Source organism: Oncorhynchus masou, chromosome 24 (assembly GCF_036934945.1).
Source record: "Oncorhynchus masou masou isolate Uvic2021 chromosome 24, UVic_Omas_1.1, whole genome shotgun sequence".
In the NCBI taxonomy this organism is placed as follows: domain Eukaryota; kingdom Metazoa; phylum Chordata; class Actinopteri; order Salmoniformes; family Salmonidae; genus Oncorhynchus; species Oncorhynchus masou.
Window position 1 is genome coordinate 103,873,407 of NC_088235.1, and position 14,486 is coordinate 103,887,892.

General features: G+C 54.3%; 2 protein-coding genes across 5 annotated transcripts in view; both read left to right on the top strand.

Moving 5' to 3' along the window:
• kank4 (KN motif and ankyrin repeat domains 4) overlaps nucleotides 1–14,486 on the top strand; it is a 205,819-nt gene that overhangs the window by 64,913 nt on the left and 126,420 nt on the right. For 3 of the 4 annotated variants that reach the window (XM_064935962.1, XM_064935964.1, XM_064935961.1), the window contains exon 2: nucleotides 14,114–14,211. The exons of the other annotated variant lie outside the window; for it this stretch is intronic. The gene's annotated coding sequence lies outside the window, so the exon portion shown is untranslated. The remainder of the gene's footprint in view (nucleotides 1–14,113; nucleotides 14,212–14,486) is intronic. 4 annotated transcript variants of the gene reach the window in all.
• LOC135511504 (uncharacterized) lies at nucleotides 9,329–11,383 on the top strand. Its single transcript, XM_064932993.1, has one exon. It carries the CDS (start codon nucleotides 9,329–9,331, stop codon nucleotides 11,381–11,383), a length of 2,055 nt encoding a protein of 684 aa, XP_064789065.1.

The window sequence follows — 14,486 nt, forward strand, 5'->3', positions numbered from 1 at the left end:
CTCCTCCCCACTCCTCTCCTCTCCCCCTTCTCCCCTCTCCCCTCCCTTCCTCCCCACTCCTCTCCTATCCCCCTCCTCTCCCCCTCCCCCCCTCTCCCCCTCCTCCCCTCTCCCCTCCCCTCCCCTCCCCACTCCTCTCCCCCTCCTCCCCTCTCCCCTCCCTTCCTCCCCACTCCTCTCCCCTCCTCCCCCCTCCCCCTCCTCCCCACTCCTCTCCCCTCCTCCCCTCTCCCCTCCCTTCCTCTCCACTCCTCTCCTATCCCCCTCCTCCCCACTCCTCTCCTATCCCCTCCTCCCCACTCCTGTCCTCTCCCCTCCTCCCCTCCCCCTCCCCTCCTCCCCACTCCTCTCCCCTCCTCCCCTCTCCCCTCCTCTCCCCTCCTCCCCTCTCCCCTCCCCTCCTCCCCACTCCTCTCCCCTCCTCCCCTCTCCCCTCCCCTCCTCCCCTCTCCTCAGTGTGGCTGTAGGACAGTTCATAGGCTACATTCTTCTGGTTAGAAAGAGACCAAGACTAAACTCCCAAAACATTCCTAAAATGAACAGTTTATTTAGTCAACGGGCTATTTTCATTGTTATCAGCAATTAGTCAAATCCCCCGAGTCCTTCTCAATGTGGTTGAGTTTAAAAGCAGGGCTTTTCTTCTGTTTGTGTGCATTACAAAGTTTTATGCAAACACAAAGCTAGGACTCCCTTTGGGCAGATAAGGTAGTTCTATTTCCTGTTAACGAGAGACACTGCTACAGTAAGACAGTGAGAGCTGGCCTGACCGTAACCCACATGGTTCTGTAACGCAAAACCAATCCTACTACGACAAGAGCAGATTTCTGTCAAATTGTAAAATGTCAGCAGCGAGCAGGCATTTGAAATAAGATTATATAATTAATGAAATTAACCAAATTATTGTACATCATCCTGATTGGTTATGTAACTAGAGATCCCTGGGAAATGTTTTCAGAGACTTGACCCTCAGTTACTTCCTGTCAGACTCAACAAATTGCCCACGCAAGTCAGAGAGAGACAGCTTCCCCTCCCTACCCCATGGCAGGAGACAGAGCTCCAGGATGTCAGGAGACAGAGAGAGACAGAGAGAGACATAGAGACAGAGAGAGACAGAGAGACAGAGAGACAGAGAGAGACAGAGAGAGACAGAGAGAGACAGAGAGAGACAGAGAGAGTCAGAGAGACAGAGAGAGACATAGAGACAGAGAGAGACAGAGAGACAGAGAGAGACAGAGAGACAGAGAGAGACAGAGAGAGACAGAGAGACAGAGAGACAGAGAGAGACAGAGAGACAGAGAGAGACAGAGAGAGACAGAGAGACAGAGAGACAGAGAGAGACAGAGAGACAGAGAGAGACAGAGAGACAGAGAGAGACAGAGAGAGACAGAGAGACAGAGAGACAGAGAGAGACAGAGAGACAGAGAGAGACAGAGAGACAGAGAGAGACAGCTTCCCCTCCCTACCCCATGGCAGGAGACAGAGCTCCAGGATGTCAGGAGACAGAGAGAGACATAGAGACAGAGAGAGACAGAGAGACAGAGAGAGACAGAGAGAGACAGAGAGACAGAGAGAGACAGAGAGACAGAGAGAGACAGAGAGACAGAGAGAGACAGAGAGAGACAGCTTCCCCTCCCTACCCCATGGCAGGAGACAGAGCTCCAGGATGTCAGGAGACAGAGAGAGACATAGAGACAGAGAGAGACAGAGAGACAGAGAGAGACAGAGAGAGACAGAGAGACAGAGAGACAGAGAGAGACAGAGAGACAGAGAGAGACAGAGAGACAGAGAGAGACAGAGAGACAGAGAGAGACAAGCTTCCCCTCCCTACCCCATGGCAGGAGACAGAGCTCCAGGATGTCAGGAGACAGAGAGAGACATAGAGACAGAGAGAGACAGAGAGACAGAGAGAGACAGAGAGACAGAGAGAGACAAGCTTCCCCTCCCTACCCCATGGCAGGAGACAGAGCTCCAGGATGTCAGGAGACAGAGAGAGACATAGAGACAGAGAGAGACAGAGAGACAGAGAGAGACAGAGAGACAGAGAGAGACAGAGAGAGACAGAGAGAGACAGAGAGACAGAGAGAGACAGAGAGACAGAGAGAGACAGAGAGACAGAGAGAGACAAGCTTCCCCTCCCTACCCCATGGCAGGAGACAGAGCTCCAGGATGTCAGGAGACAGAGAGAGACATAGAGACAGAGAGAGACAGAGAGACAGAGAGAGACAGAGAGACAGAGAGAGACAGAGAGAGACAGAGAGAGACAGAGAGACAGAGAGAGACAGAGAGACAGAGAGAGACAGAGAGAGACAGAGAGACAGAGAGACAGAGAGAGACAGAGAGACAGAGAGAGACAGAGAGACAGAGAGAGACAGAGAGAGACAGAGAGAGTCAGAGAGAAACAGAGAGAGACAGAGAGACAGAGAGAGACAGAGAGAGACAGAGAGACAGAGAGACAGAGAGAGACAGAGAGACAGAGAGAGACAGAGAGAGACAGAGAGAGACAGAGAGACAGAGAGAGACAGAGAGAGACAGAGAGACAGAGAGAGACAGAGAGACAGAGAGAGACAGAGAGACAGAGAGAGACAGAGAGACAGAGAGACAGAGAGAGACAGAGAGAGACAGAGAGAGACAGAGAGACACAGAGAGACAGAGAGAGACAGAGAGAGACAGAGAGACAGAGAGACAGAGAGAGACAGAGAGACAGAGAGAGACAGAGAGAGACAGAGAGAGTCAGAGAGAAACAGAGAGAGACAGAGAGACAGAGAGAGACAGAGAGAGACAGAGAGACAGAGAGAGACAGAGAGAGACAGAGAGACAGAGAGAGACAGAGAGAGACAGAGAGACAGAGAGAGACAGAGAGAGACAGAGAGAGACAGAGAGAGACAGAGAGAGACAGAGAGACAGAGAGAGACAGAGAGAGACAGAGAGAGACAGAGAGACAGAGAGAGACAGAGAGACAGAGAGAGACAGAGAGAGACAGAGAGACAGAGAGAGACAGAGAGACAGAGAGACAGAGAGAGACAGAGAGACAGAGAGACAGAGAGAGACAGAGAGACAGAGAGACAGAGAGAGACAGAGAGAGACAGCTTCCCCTCCCTACCCCATGGCAGGAGACAGAGCTCCAGGATGTCAGGAGACAGAGAGAGACAGAGAGACAGAGAGAGACAGAGAGAGACAGAGAGACAGAGAGACAGAGAGACAGAGAGAGACAGAGAGACAGAGAGAGACATAGAGACAGAGAGAGACAGAGAGAGACAGAGAGACAGAGAGACAGAGAGAGACAGAGAGAGTCAGAGAGAGACAGAGAGAGACAGAGAGAGACAGAGAGACAGAGAGACAGAGAGAGACAGAGAGACAGAGAGACAGAGAGAGACAGAGAGAGACAGAGAGAGACAGAGAGACAGAGAGAGACAGAGAGACAGAGAGAGACAGAGAGAGACAGAGAGACAGAGAGACAGAGAGAGACAGAGAGACAGAGAGAGACAGAGAGACAGAGAGAGACAGAGAGAGACAGAGAGAGTCAGAGAGAAACAGAGAGAGACAGAGAGACAGAGAGAGACAGAGAGAGACAGAGAGACAGAGAGAGACAGAGAGACAGAGAGAGACAGAGAGAGACAGAGAGACAGAGAGAGACAGAGAGAGACAGAGAGACAGAGAGAGACAGAGAGACAGAGAGAGACAGAGAGACAGAGAGAGACAGAGAGACAGAGAGACAGAGAGAGACAGAGAGAGACAGAGAGACAGAGAGAGACAGAGAGACAGAGAGACAGAGAGGGACAGAGAGACAGAGAGACAGAGAGACAGAGAGAGACAGAGAGACAGAGAGACAGAGAGACAGAGAGAGACAGAGAGAGACAGAGAGAGACAGCTTCCCCTCCCTACCCCATGGCAGGAGACAGAGCTCCAGGATGTCAGGAGACAGAGAGAGACAGAGAGACAGAGAGAGACAGAGAGAGACAGAGAGAGACAGAGAGACAGAGAGACAGAGAGAGACAGAGAGACAGAGAGAGACATAGAGACAGAGAGAGACAGAGAGAGACAGAGAGACAGAGAGACAGAGAGAGACAGAGAGAGTCAGAGAGAGACAGAGAGAGACAGAGAGAGACAGAGAGACAGAGAGACAGAGAGAGACAGAGAGACAGAGAGAGACAGAGAGACAGAGAGAGACAGAGAGACAGAGAGACAGAGAGAGTCAGAGAGAGTCAGAGAGAGTCAGAGAGAGACAGAGAGAGACAGAGAGACAGAGAGAGACAGAGAGAGACAGAGAGACAGAGAGACAGAGAGAGACAGAGAGAGACAGAGAGACAGAGAGACAGAGAGAGACAGAGAGACAGAGAGAGACAGAGAGACAGAGAGAGACAGAGAGACAGAGAGAGTCAGAGAGAGTCAGAGAGAGTCAGAGAGAGACAGAGACAGAGAGAGACAGAGAGACAGAGAGAGACAGAGAGAGACAGAGAGACAGAGAGACAGAGAGAGTCAGAGAGAGTCAGAGAGAGACAGAGAGAGACAGAGAGAGACAGAGAGAGACAGAGAGACAGAGAGACAGAGAGATAGAGAGACAGAGAGAGACAGAGAGACAGAGAGACAGAGAGAGACATAGAGACAGAGAGAGACAGAGAGAGACAGCTTCCCCTCCCTACCCCATGGCAGGAGACAGAGCCCCATGATGTCAGGTTAGCAATGTACCGTTAACAATATTGTGTAGAGTACTGTATGGTGAAAAGATGGCCCATTTGTTGAGCTCATTATTTACTGAGGCTAAATGCTTTAGTCAGGGTCACAGGTTACAGTATCATCTTGATATGATAATGAGCTACAGGATACAGCCCCACTCCTCTCCCAGTGCAGACTAAGCTGCTGCTCTCCACTGACCTGTGGGTCTACTGGCCATTGGTTTGACTTCTGGCTTTAGTGATAGTGGAGGCTGTTTAGACTCCCGTCTACACAAGGTGAACGAAACGGAGAAGGAGAGAGAGAGAGATACAGAGAGATACAGAAAGACAGAGAGAGACAGAGAGACAGAGAGAGAGAGAGAGACAGAGATACAGAGAGATACAGAGAGACAAAGAGACAGAGAGACACAGATAGACAGAGAGACAGAGAGACAAAGAGACAGAGAGATACACAGAGAGAGAGACAGATAGACAGAGAAAGACAGAGAGACAAAGAGACAGAGAGAAACACAGAGAGAGAGAGAGAGAGAGAGAGAGAGAGAGAGAGAGACAAAGACAGATTTTTTTTCCCATGGCAATAAAGCCCTTAAATTGAATTGAATTGAGAGGCAGACATAGAGAGAGAGGCCTACAGTATGTGTATAAGGTAATGAGAGAACAAAATGTGTGAAAATAGAGAGAAAAAGACATTAACGTGTGTATAAGACAAAAAGGATTGAAAAGAACAGAGAAAAAATCCTCCCTGCTCTCTCTGTTTCCTGTCATAACTGTTTTGTTCCATTTTAATAAGAGGGCTTTGCTCTTTCTCCATTCATCTTCTCTGGCTGCTCCTCTCTGACCCTGCTCTCTGCTCTCTGACCCTGCCCCCCGGCTCTGCTCCCTGACCCTGCTCCCTGCTCCCTGACCCTGCTCTCTGACCCTGCTCCCTGCTCTCTGACCCTGCTCCCTGCTCCCTGCTCTCTGACCCTGCTCCCTGCACCCTGACCCTGCTACCTGCTCTCTGACCCTGCTTCCTGACCCTGCTCTATGCTCTCTGACCCTGCTCCCTGACCCTGCTCCCTGACCCTGCTCCCTGACCTTGCTCCCTGACCCTGCTCCCTGCTCTCTAACCCTGCTCCGTGACCCTGCTCTCTGACCCTGCTCTCTGACCCTGCTCCTTGCTCCCTGACCCTGCTCTCTGACCCTGCTCCCTGCTCCCCGACCCTGCTCTCTGACCCTGCTCTCTGACCCTGCTCCCTGCTCTCTGACCCTGCTCCATGCTCTCTGACCCTGCTCCCTGACCCTGTTCTCTGCTCTCTGACCCTGCCTCCCTGCTCCTTGCCTCCCTGTTCCCTGCCTCACTGCTCCCTGCCTCACTGCTCCCTGCCTCACTGCTCCCTGCCTCACAGCTCCCTGACCCTGCTCCCTGCCTCCCTGCCTCCCTGCTCCCTGCCTTCCTGCCTCCCTGCTCCCTGCTCCCTGACCCTGCTCCCTGACCCTGCTCCCTGCTCTCTGACCCTGCTCCCTGCTCTCTGACCCTGCTCCCTGACCCTGCTCTCTGACCCTGCTCTCTGACCCTGCTCCTTGCTCCCCGACCCTGCTCTCTGACCCTGTTCCCTGCTCTCTGACCCTGCCTCACTGCTCCCTGCCTCCCTGCCTCACTGCTCCCTGCCTCACTGCCTCACTGCTCCCTGTCTCACTGCTCCCTGCCTCACTTCTCACTGTCTCCCTGCCTCACTGCTCCCTGCTCCCTGCTTCCCTGCTCCCTGCCTCCCTGCTCCCTGCCACCCTGCCTCCCTGCTCCCTGCCTCCCTGCTCCCTGCTCCCTGCTTCCGTGCTCCCTGACCCTGCTCCCTGACCCTGCTCCCTGCTCTCTGACCCTGCTCCCTGACCCTGCTCTCTGACCCTGCTCTCTGACCCTGCTCTCTGACCCTGCTCTCTGACCCTGCTCCTTGCTCCCCGACCCTGCTCCCTGACCCTGTTCCCTGCTCTCTGACCCTGCCTCCCTGCTCCTTGCCTCCCTGTTCCCTGCCTCATTGCTCTCTGCCTCACTGCTCACTTCCTCCCTGCGTCTCTGCTCCATGCCTCCCTGAGTCCCTACATCCCTGTTTACTGCTCCCTGCCTCACTGCTCCCTGCTCCCTGACCCTGCCTCCCTGCGTCTCTGCTCCCTGCCTCCCTGCTCCCTGCGTCCCTGCTCCCTGCCTCCCTGCCTAGTGCTCCCTGCCTCCCTGCCTCCCTGCCTAGTGCTCCCTGCCTCACTGCTCCCTGCTCCCTGACCCTGCTCCCTGTCTCCCTGCTCCCTGCCTCCCTGCTCCCTGCCTCCCTGCTCCCTGCCTCCCTGCTCACTCTGTCCCTGCTAACTGCTCCCTGCCTCCCTGCCTCCCTGCGTCCCTACGTCCCTGTTTACTGCTCCCTGCCTCACTGCTCCCTGACCCTGCTCCCTGCCTCCCTGCTCCCTGCCTCCCTGCTTACTGCTCCCTGCCTCACTGCTCCCTGACCCTGCTCCCTGCCTCCCTGCTCCCTGCCTCCCTGCTCCCTGCCTCCCTGCTTACTGCTCCCTGTCTCACTGCTCCCTGCTCCCTGCCTCCCTGCTCCATGCCTCCCTGCTTACTGCTCCCTGCTTCACTGCTCCCTGCTTCCTGACCTTGCTCCCTGCCTCCCTGCTCCCTGAACCTGCCTCCCTGCTCCCTGACCCTGCTCCCTTCTCCCTGCATCCCTGACCCTGCTCCCTGCCTCCCTGCTTACTGCCTCCCTGCTCCCTAACCCTGCTCCCTGCCTCCCTGCTCCCTGACCCTGCTCCCTGTCTCCCTGCTTACTGCCTCCCTGCTCCCTGACCCTGCTCCCTGCCTCCCTGCTTAAGTGCCTCCCTGCTCCCTGACCCTGCCTCCCTGTGTCCCTGCGTCCCTGCTCCCTGCCTCCCTGCTCCCTGCCTCCCTGCTGCCTGCTTACTGCTTCCTGCCTCACTGCGTCCCTTTACCCAGCCTCCCTGCTCCCTGCCTCCCTGCTGCCTGCTTACTGCTTCCTGCCTCACTGCGTCCCTTTACCCAGCCTCCCTGCTCCCTGCCTCCCTGCTGCCTGCTTACTGCTTCCTGCCTCACTGCGTCCCTTTACCCAGCCTCCCTGCCACACTGCTCCCTGCCTACCTGCCTCCCTGCTCCCTGCGTCCTTGCTCCCTGCTCCCTGCCTCCCTGCGTCCCTGCTCCCTGCCTCCCTGCCTCCCTGCGTCCCTGCTCCCTGCTCCCTGCCTCCCTGCGTCCCTGCTCCCTGCCTCACTGCTCTCTGCTTCCTGCCTCACTGCTTCCCTCCCTGCCTGTACTGTATGTTGAATACAGGCACAGTAAGAGAGAAAACAGATTGAATTCCCTAGGGGGAAAAAACATTGTTATTGTCCCTGAACCTCTGTAGAGAAACAGGGGACAGAAACAATGAACAATACAGACAACAGGAGCAACAGAAGGGGGGAGACAGACAAGAGGAGGGGGAGACAGACAACAGGAGGGGGAGACAGACAAGAGGAGGGGGAGACATACAACAAGAAGGAGGAGACAGACAACATGAGGGGGAGACAGACAAGAGGAGGTGGAGACAGACAACAGGATGGGGAGACAGACAAGAGGAGGGGGAGACATACAACAAGAGGGAGGAGACAGACAACAGGAGGGGGAGACAGACAAGAGGAGGGGGAGACAGACAACAGGAGGGGGAGACAGACAAGAGGAGGGGGAGACATACAACAAGAGGGAGGAGACAGACAACAGGAGGGGGAGACATACAACAAGAGGGAGGAGACAGACAACATGAGGGGGAGACAGACAAGAGGAGGGGGAGACAGACAACAGGAGGGGGAGACAGACAACAGGAGGGGGAGACAGACAACAGGAGGGGGAAACAGACAAGAGGAGGGGGAGACAGACAACAGGAGGGGGAGACAGACAACAAGAGGGAGGAGACATACAACATGAGGGGGAGACAGACAACAGGAGGGGGAGACAGACAACAGGAGAGGAGACAGACAACATGAGGGAGGAGACAGACAACATGAGCTAGGAGACAGACAACAGGAGGGAGGAGACAGACAACATGAGGGAGGAGACAGACAACATGAGCTAGGAGACAGACAACAGGAGGGAGGAGACAGACAACAGGGGGGAGGAGACAGACAACATGAGAGTCATTTGGGAGTCACAGAAGGCTAGTTTGTGTGTGTCATGTTCTAACACCTGTCAGTCAGTCATGGGTCAACAAGGATCACTCTTTCTCCACCCCTACCCTCCCGCTCTCTCTTTCTCTCTTTCTCTCTTTCTCACTCTCTCTTTCTCTCTTTCTCACTCTCTCTTTCTCTCTTTCTCTCTTTCTCACTCTCTCTTTCTCTCTTTCTCACTCTCTCTTTCTCACTCTCTCTTTCACGCTCCCTCCCTCCCTCCCTCCCTCCCTCCCTCCCTCCCTCCCTCCCTCCCCCTCCCTCCCCCCTCCCTCCCTCCCTCCCTCCCTCCCTCCCTCCCTCCCTCCCTCCCTCCCTCCCTCCCTCCCTCCCTCCCTCCCTCCCTATAGTTCAGTGTTTCCATTAGCCTGTGTGTCTCAGGAGCAGTGTAGCTCAAAGGCGTCCGTCACAACGTAAACAGCCCTTTCCTTCTGCCGGCCTTATCAGCTCTTCACACTCTGCCCTTCCTCAGGATGTCTGTCCAGACATGGCCCGTCTCGGCACAATCACACCCACCTCACCACTCCAGACATGGCCCGTCTCGGCACAATCACACCCACCTCACCACTCCAGACATGGCCCGTCTCGGCACAATCACACCCACCTCACCACTCCAGACATGGCCCGTCTCGGCACAATCACACCCACCTCACCACTCCAGACATGGCCCGTCTCGGCACAATCACACCCACCTCACCACTCCAGACATGGCCCGTCTCGGCACAATCACACCCACCTCACCACTCCAGACATGGCCCGTCTCGGCACAATCACACCCACCTCACCACTCCAGACATGGCCCGTCTCGGCACAATCACACCCACCTCACCACTCCAGACATGGCCCGTCTCGGCACAATCACACCCACCTCACCACTCCAGACATGGCCCGTCTCGGCACAATCACACCCACCTCACCACTCCAGACATGGCCCGTCTCGGCACAATCACACCCACCTCACCACTCCAGACATGGCCCGTCTCGGCACAATCACACCCACCTCACCACTCCAGACATGGCCCGTCTCGGCACAATCACACCCACCTCACCACTCCAGACATGGCCCGTCTCGGCACAATCACACCCACCTCACCACTCCAGACATGGCCCGTCTCGGCACAATCACACCCACCTCACCACTCCAGACATGGCCCGTCTCGGCACAATCACACCCACCTCACCACTCCAGACATGGCCCGTCTCGGCACAATCACACCCACCTCACCACTCCAGACATGGCCCGTCTCGGCACAATCACACCCACCTCACCACTCCAGACATGGCCCGTCTCGGCACAATCACACCCACCTCACCACTCCAGACATGGCCCGTCTCGGCACAATCACACCCACCTCACCACTCCAGACATGGCCCGTCTCGGCACAATCACACCCACCTCACCACTCCAGACATGGTCCGTCTCGGCACAATCACACCCACCTCACCACTCCAGACATGGCCCGTCTCGGCACAATCACACCCACCTCACCACTCCAGACATGGCCCGTCTCGGCACAATCACACCCACCTCACCACTCCAGACATGGCCCGTCTCGGCACAATCACACCCACCTCACCACTCCAGACATGGCCCGTCTCGGCACAATCACACCCACCTCACCACTCCAGACATGGCCCGTCTCGGCACAATCACACCCACCTCACCACTCCAGACATGGCCCGTCTCGGCACAATCACACCCACCTCACCACTCCAGACATGGTCCGTCTCGGCACAATCACACCCACCTCACCACTCCAGACATGGCCCGTCTCGGCACAATCACACCCACCTCACCACTCCAGACATGGCCCGTCTCGGCACAATCACACCCACCTCACCACTCCAGACATGGCCCGTCTCGGCACAATCACACCCACCTCACCACTCCAGACATGGTCCGTCTCGGCACAATCACACCCACCTCACCACTCCAGACATGGCCCGTCTCGGCACAATCACACCCACCTCACCACTCCAGACATGGCCCGTCTCGGCACAATCACACCCACCTCACCACTCCAGACATGGTCCGTCTCGGCACAATCCCACCACCTCACCACTCCAGACATGGCCCGTCTCGGCACAATCACACCCACCTCACCACTCCAGACATGGTCCGTCTCGGCACACCCCCTGAGAGCTGGTCTAACACACCCCCTGAGAGCTGGTCTAACACACCCCCTGAGAGCTGGTCTGACACACCCCCTGAGAGCTGGTCTAACACACCCCCTGAGAGCTGGTCTGACACACCCCCTGAGAGCTGGTCTAACACACCCCCTGAGAGCTGGTCTAACACACCCCCTGAGAGCTGGTCTGACACACCCCCTGAGAGCTGGTCTAACACACCCCCTGAGAGCTGGTCTGACACACCCCCTGAGAGCTGGTCTAACACACCCCCTGAGAGCTGGTCTAACACACCCCCTGAGAGCTGGTCTGACACACCCCCTGAGAGCTGGTCTAACACACCCCCTGAGAGCTGGTCTGACACACCCCCTGAGAGCTGGCTGATGTGTGGATATGGATAGATGACAAACCCCGGCTAGATCACTAAATCAAACAGGAACCAGGGAAATTAATCTCTGTGAGTGTGTGTCCCTCTCTGTGAGTGTGTGTCCCACTCTGAGAGTGTGTGTCCCTCTCTGAGAGTGTGTGTGTGTCCCTCTCTGAGAGTGTGTGTGTCCCTCTCTGAGAGTGTGTGTGTCCCTCTCTGAGAGGGTGTGTGTCCCTCTCTGAGAGGGTGTGTGTCCCTCTCTGAGAGTGTATGTGTCCCTCTCTGTGAGTGTTTGTGTCCCTCTCTGAGAGTATGTGTGTCCCTCTCAGGGGGTGTGCAGACTTTGTAATAAAGTGGCTTGGTAATAGTGCCATAGTCTCTGGGGTCTGCTCCAGTCCCGCCTGAAGAATTAATGCAGAGGGCTGTTTAAACTGTGTGTGTGTGTATGTGTATGTGTATGTGTGTGTGTGTGTGTGTGTGTGTGTGTGTGTGTGTGTGTGTGTGTGTGTGTGTGTGTGTGTGTGTGTGTGTGAGAGCTGTGTTTGATGGATGGTGTTTAAACATGGACTCTTTGCCCTACCCTACCACTAATGATTGGACTGGTGAGTGTTGGGAGTTCAACACGGGGGTGGCTATATTTCCCAGGTCCGGATAGAGAGAGGACGTGGAGATGTGGACAGCAGACAGCCTTGTGTAGAGGTCACTTTACAGGGAGAGATGGCTAGAAGGAGAGTGATACATTCATTCATAGCAGAGCAGCTCTTAGATCACACAGACAGACAGACAGACAGACACACACACACACACACACACACACACACACACACACACACACACACACACACACACACACACACACACACACACACACACACACACACACACACACACACACACACACACACACACAGAAAGACACACACACACACACACACACACACAGAGACACACACACACACGCACACACACACACACACACACGCACACACAGACACACACACACACACACACACACACACACACACACACACACACAGAGAGAGAGAGAGAGACACAGACAGACAGAGACACACACACACAGACACAGAGACACAGACAGACACAGAGACACAAACAGACACAGACACAGAGACACAGACAGACACAGAGGCACAGACAGACACAGAGACACAGACAGACAGACACACACACACAGACACAGAGACACAGACAGACACAGACACAGAGACACAGACAGACACAGAGGCACAGAGACACCGACAGACACAGACAGACACAGAGACACAGACAGACACAGAGATGCAGACAGACAGACACAGAGACACAGACAGACACAGAGGCACAGAGACACCGACAGACACAGACAGACACAGAGACACAGGCAGACAGAGACACAGACAGACACAGAGACACAGAGACACAGACAAACACAGACAGACACAGAGGCACAGACAGACACAGTGTAGCAGTGTTGTTTGAATTGTGTGTTTCTAGGTATTATGTTTTGTTTGTCTCATTTTTCTGGGCTCAGAAGGTGACCAATCATAGAGCTCTTGCTGTAGAGGGTGACCAATCATAGAGCTCATTGATGTAGAGGGTGACCAATCATAGAGCTCATTGCTGTAGGTGGGGAGAAGGTGACCAATCATAGAGATCATTGATGTAGAGGGTGACCAATCATGGAGCTCATTGCTGTAGGTAGGGAGAGGATGATCAATCATAGAGCTCATTTGTGTAGAGGGTGACAAATCATAGAGCTCATTGCTGTAGGTAGGGAGAGGGTGATCAATCATAGAGCTCATTGCTGTAGGTAGGGAGAGGGTGATCAATCATAGAGCTCATTGCTGTAGGTAGGCAGAGGGTGATCAATCATAGAGCTCATTGCTGTAGGTAGGGAGAGGGTGATCAATCATAGAGCTCATTGCTGTAGGTAGGCAGAGGGTGATCAATCATAGAGCTCATTGCTGTAGGTAGGGAGAGGGTGATCAATCATAGAGCTCATTGCTGTAGGTAGGGAGAGGGTGATCAATCATAGAGCTCATTGGTGTAGAGGGTGATCAATCATAGAGCTCATTGCTGTAGGTAGGGAGAGGGTAATCAATCATAGAGCTCATTGGTGTAGAGGGTGACCAATCATAGAGCTCATTGCTGTAGGTAGGGAGAGGGTGATCTATCATAGAGCTCATTGCTGTAGGTAGGGAGAGGGTGATCAATCATAAAGCTCATTGGTGTAGAGGGTGATCAATCATAGAGCTCATTGCTGTAGGTAGGGAGAGGGTAATCAATCATAGAGCTCATTGGTGTAGAGGGTAACCAATCATAGAGCTCATTGGTGTAGAGGGTAATCAATCATAGAGGTCATTGCTGTAGGTAGGGAGAGGGTGATCAATCATAGAGCTCATTGCTGTAGGTAGGGAGAGGGTGATCAATCATAAAGCTCATTGGTGTAGAGGGTGATCAATCATAGAGCTCATTGGTGTAGAGGGTGATCAATCATAGAGCTCATTGCTGTAGGTAGGGAGAGGGTGATCAATCATAAAGCTCATTGGTGTAGAGGATGATCAATCATAGAGCTCATTGCTGTAGGTTGGCAGAGGGTGACCAATCATAGAGCTCATTGCTGTAGGTAGGCAGAGGGTGACCAATCATAGAGCCAATACACAGAGCAACTGCCTGAATCGCTTCCTTTCCTCTCTTCTCCTCTCCTCTCAGCACCAACCTCCTTTCTTTTCCTCCCTTCTCTTTTTTTGGTGCTGGATTGAAGTTGAGAGGGAGGGAAGGCGGCAGTAGCGCGTGCAGACGGCAGAGAGGAAAGAACGAAAGGAAGAGGGGAATAGACGAGAAGAGCTGGCTGCACAGCAGGTGAGAGGAATCCCCTCTCTCTCTCTGACTCATCCTCATCTTTTTTTCTTCTCTCCTTCTCTCTGTCTCTCCTCTGTTTATCTCTGTTTCCATCTGTTTTCTGTCTGCCTCCTTTTGTCGCCCTGTCTGTTTTCTCTCTCTATGCTCCTCTCTATTTATGTTGTCAGCCTCCCTTTTTCCTTCCCTCCCATCTTTCTTTACCCTCTCCTCTTTTCTCCACCTCTCCTCATCTCCTCTCCTCTCCCCCTCTTCTCTACCCCTTTCCTCTTTTCCCC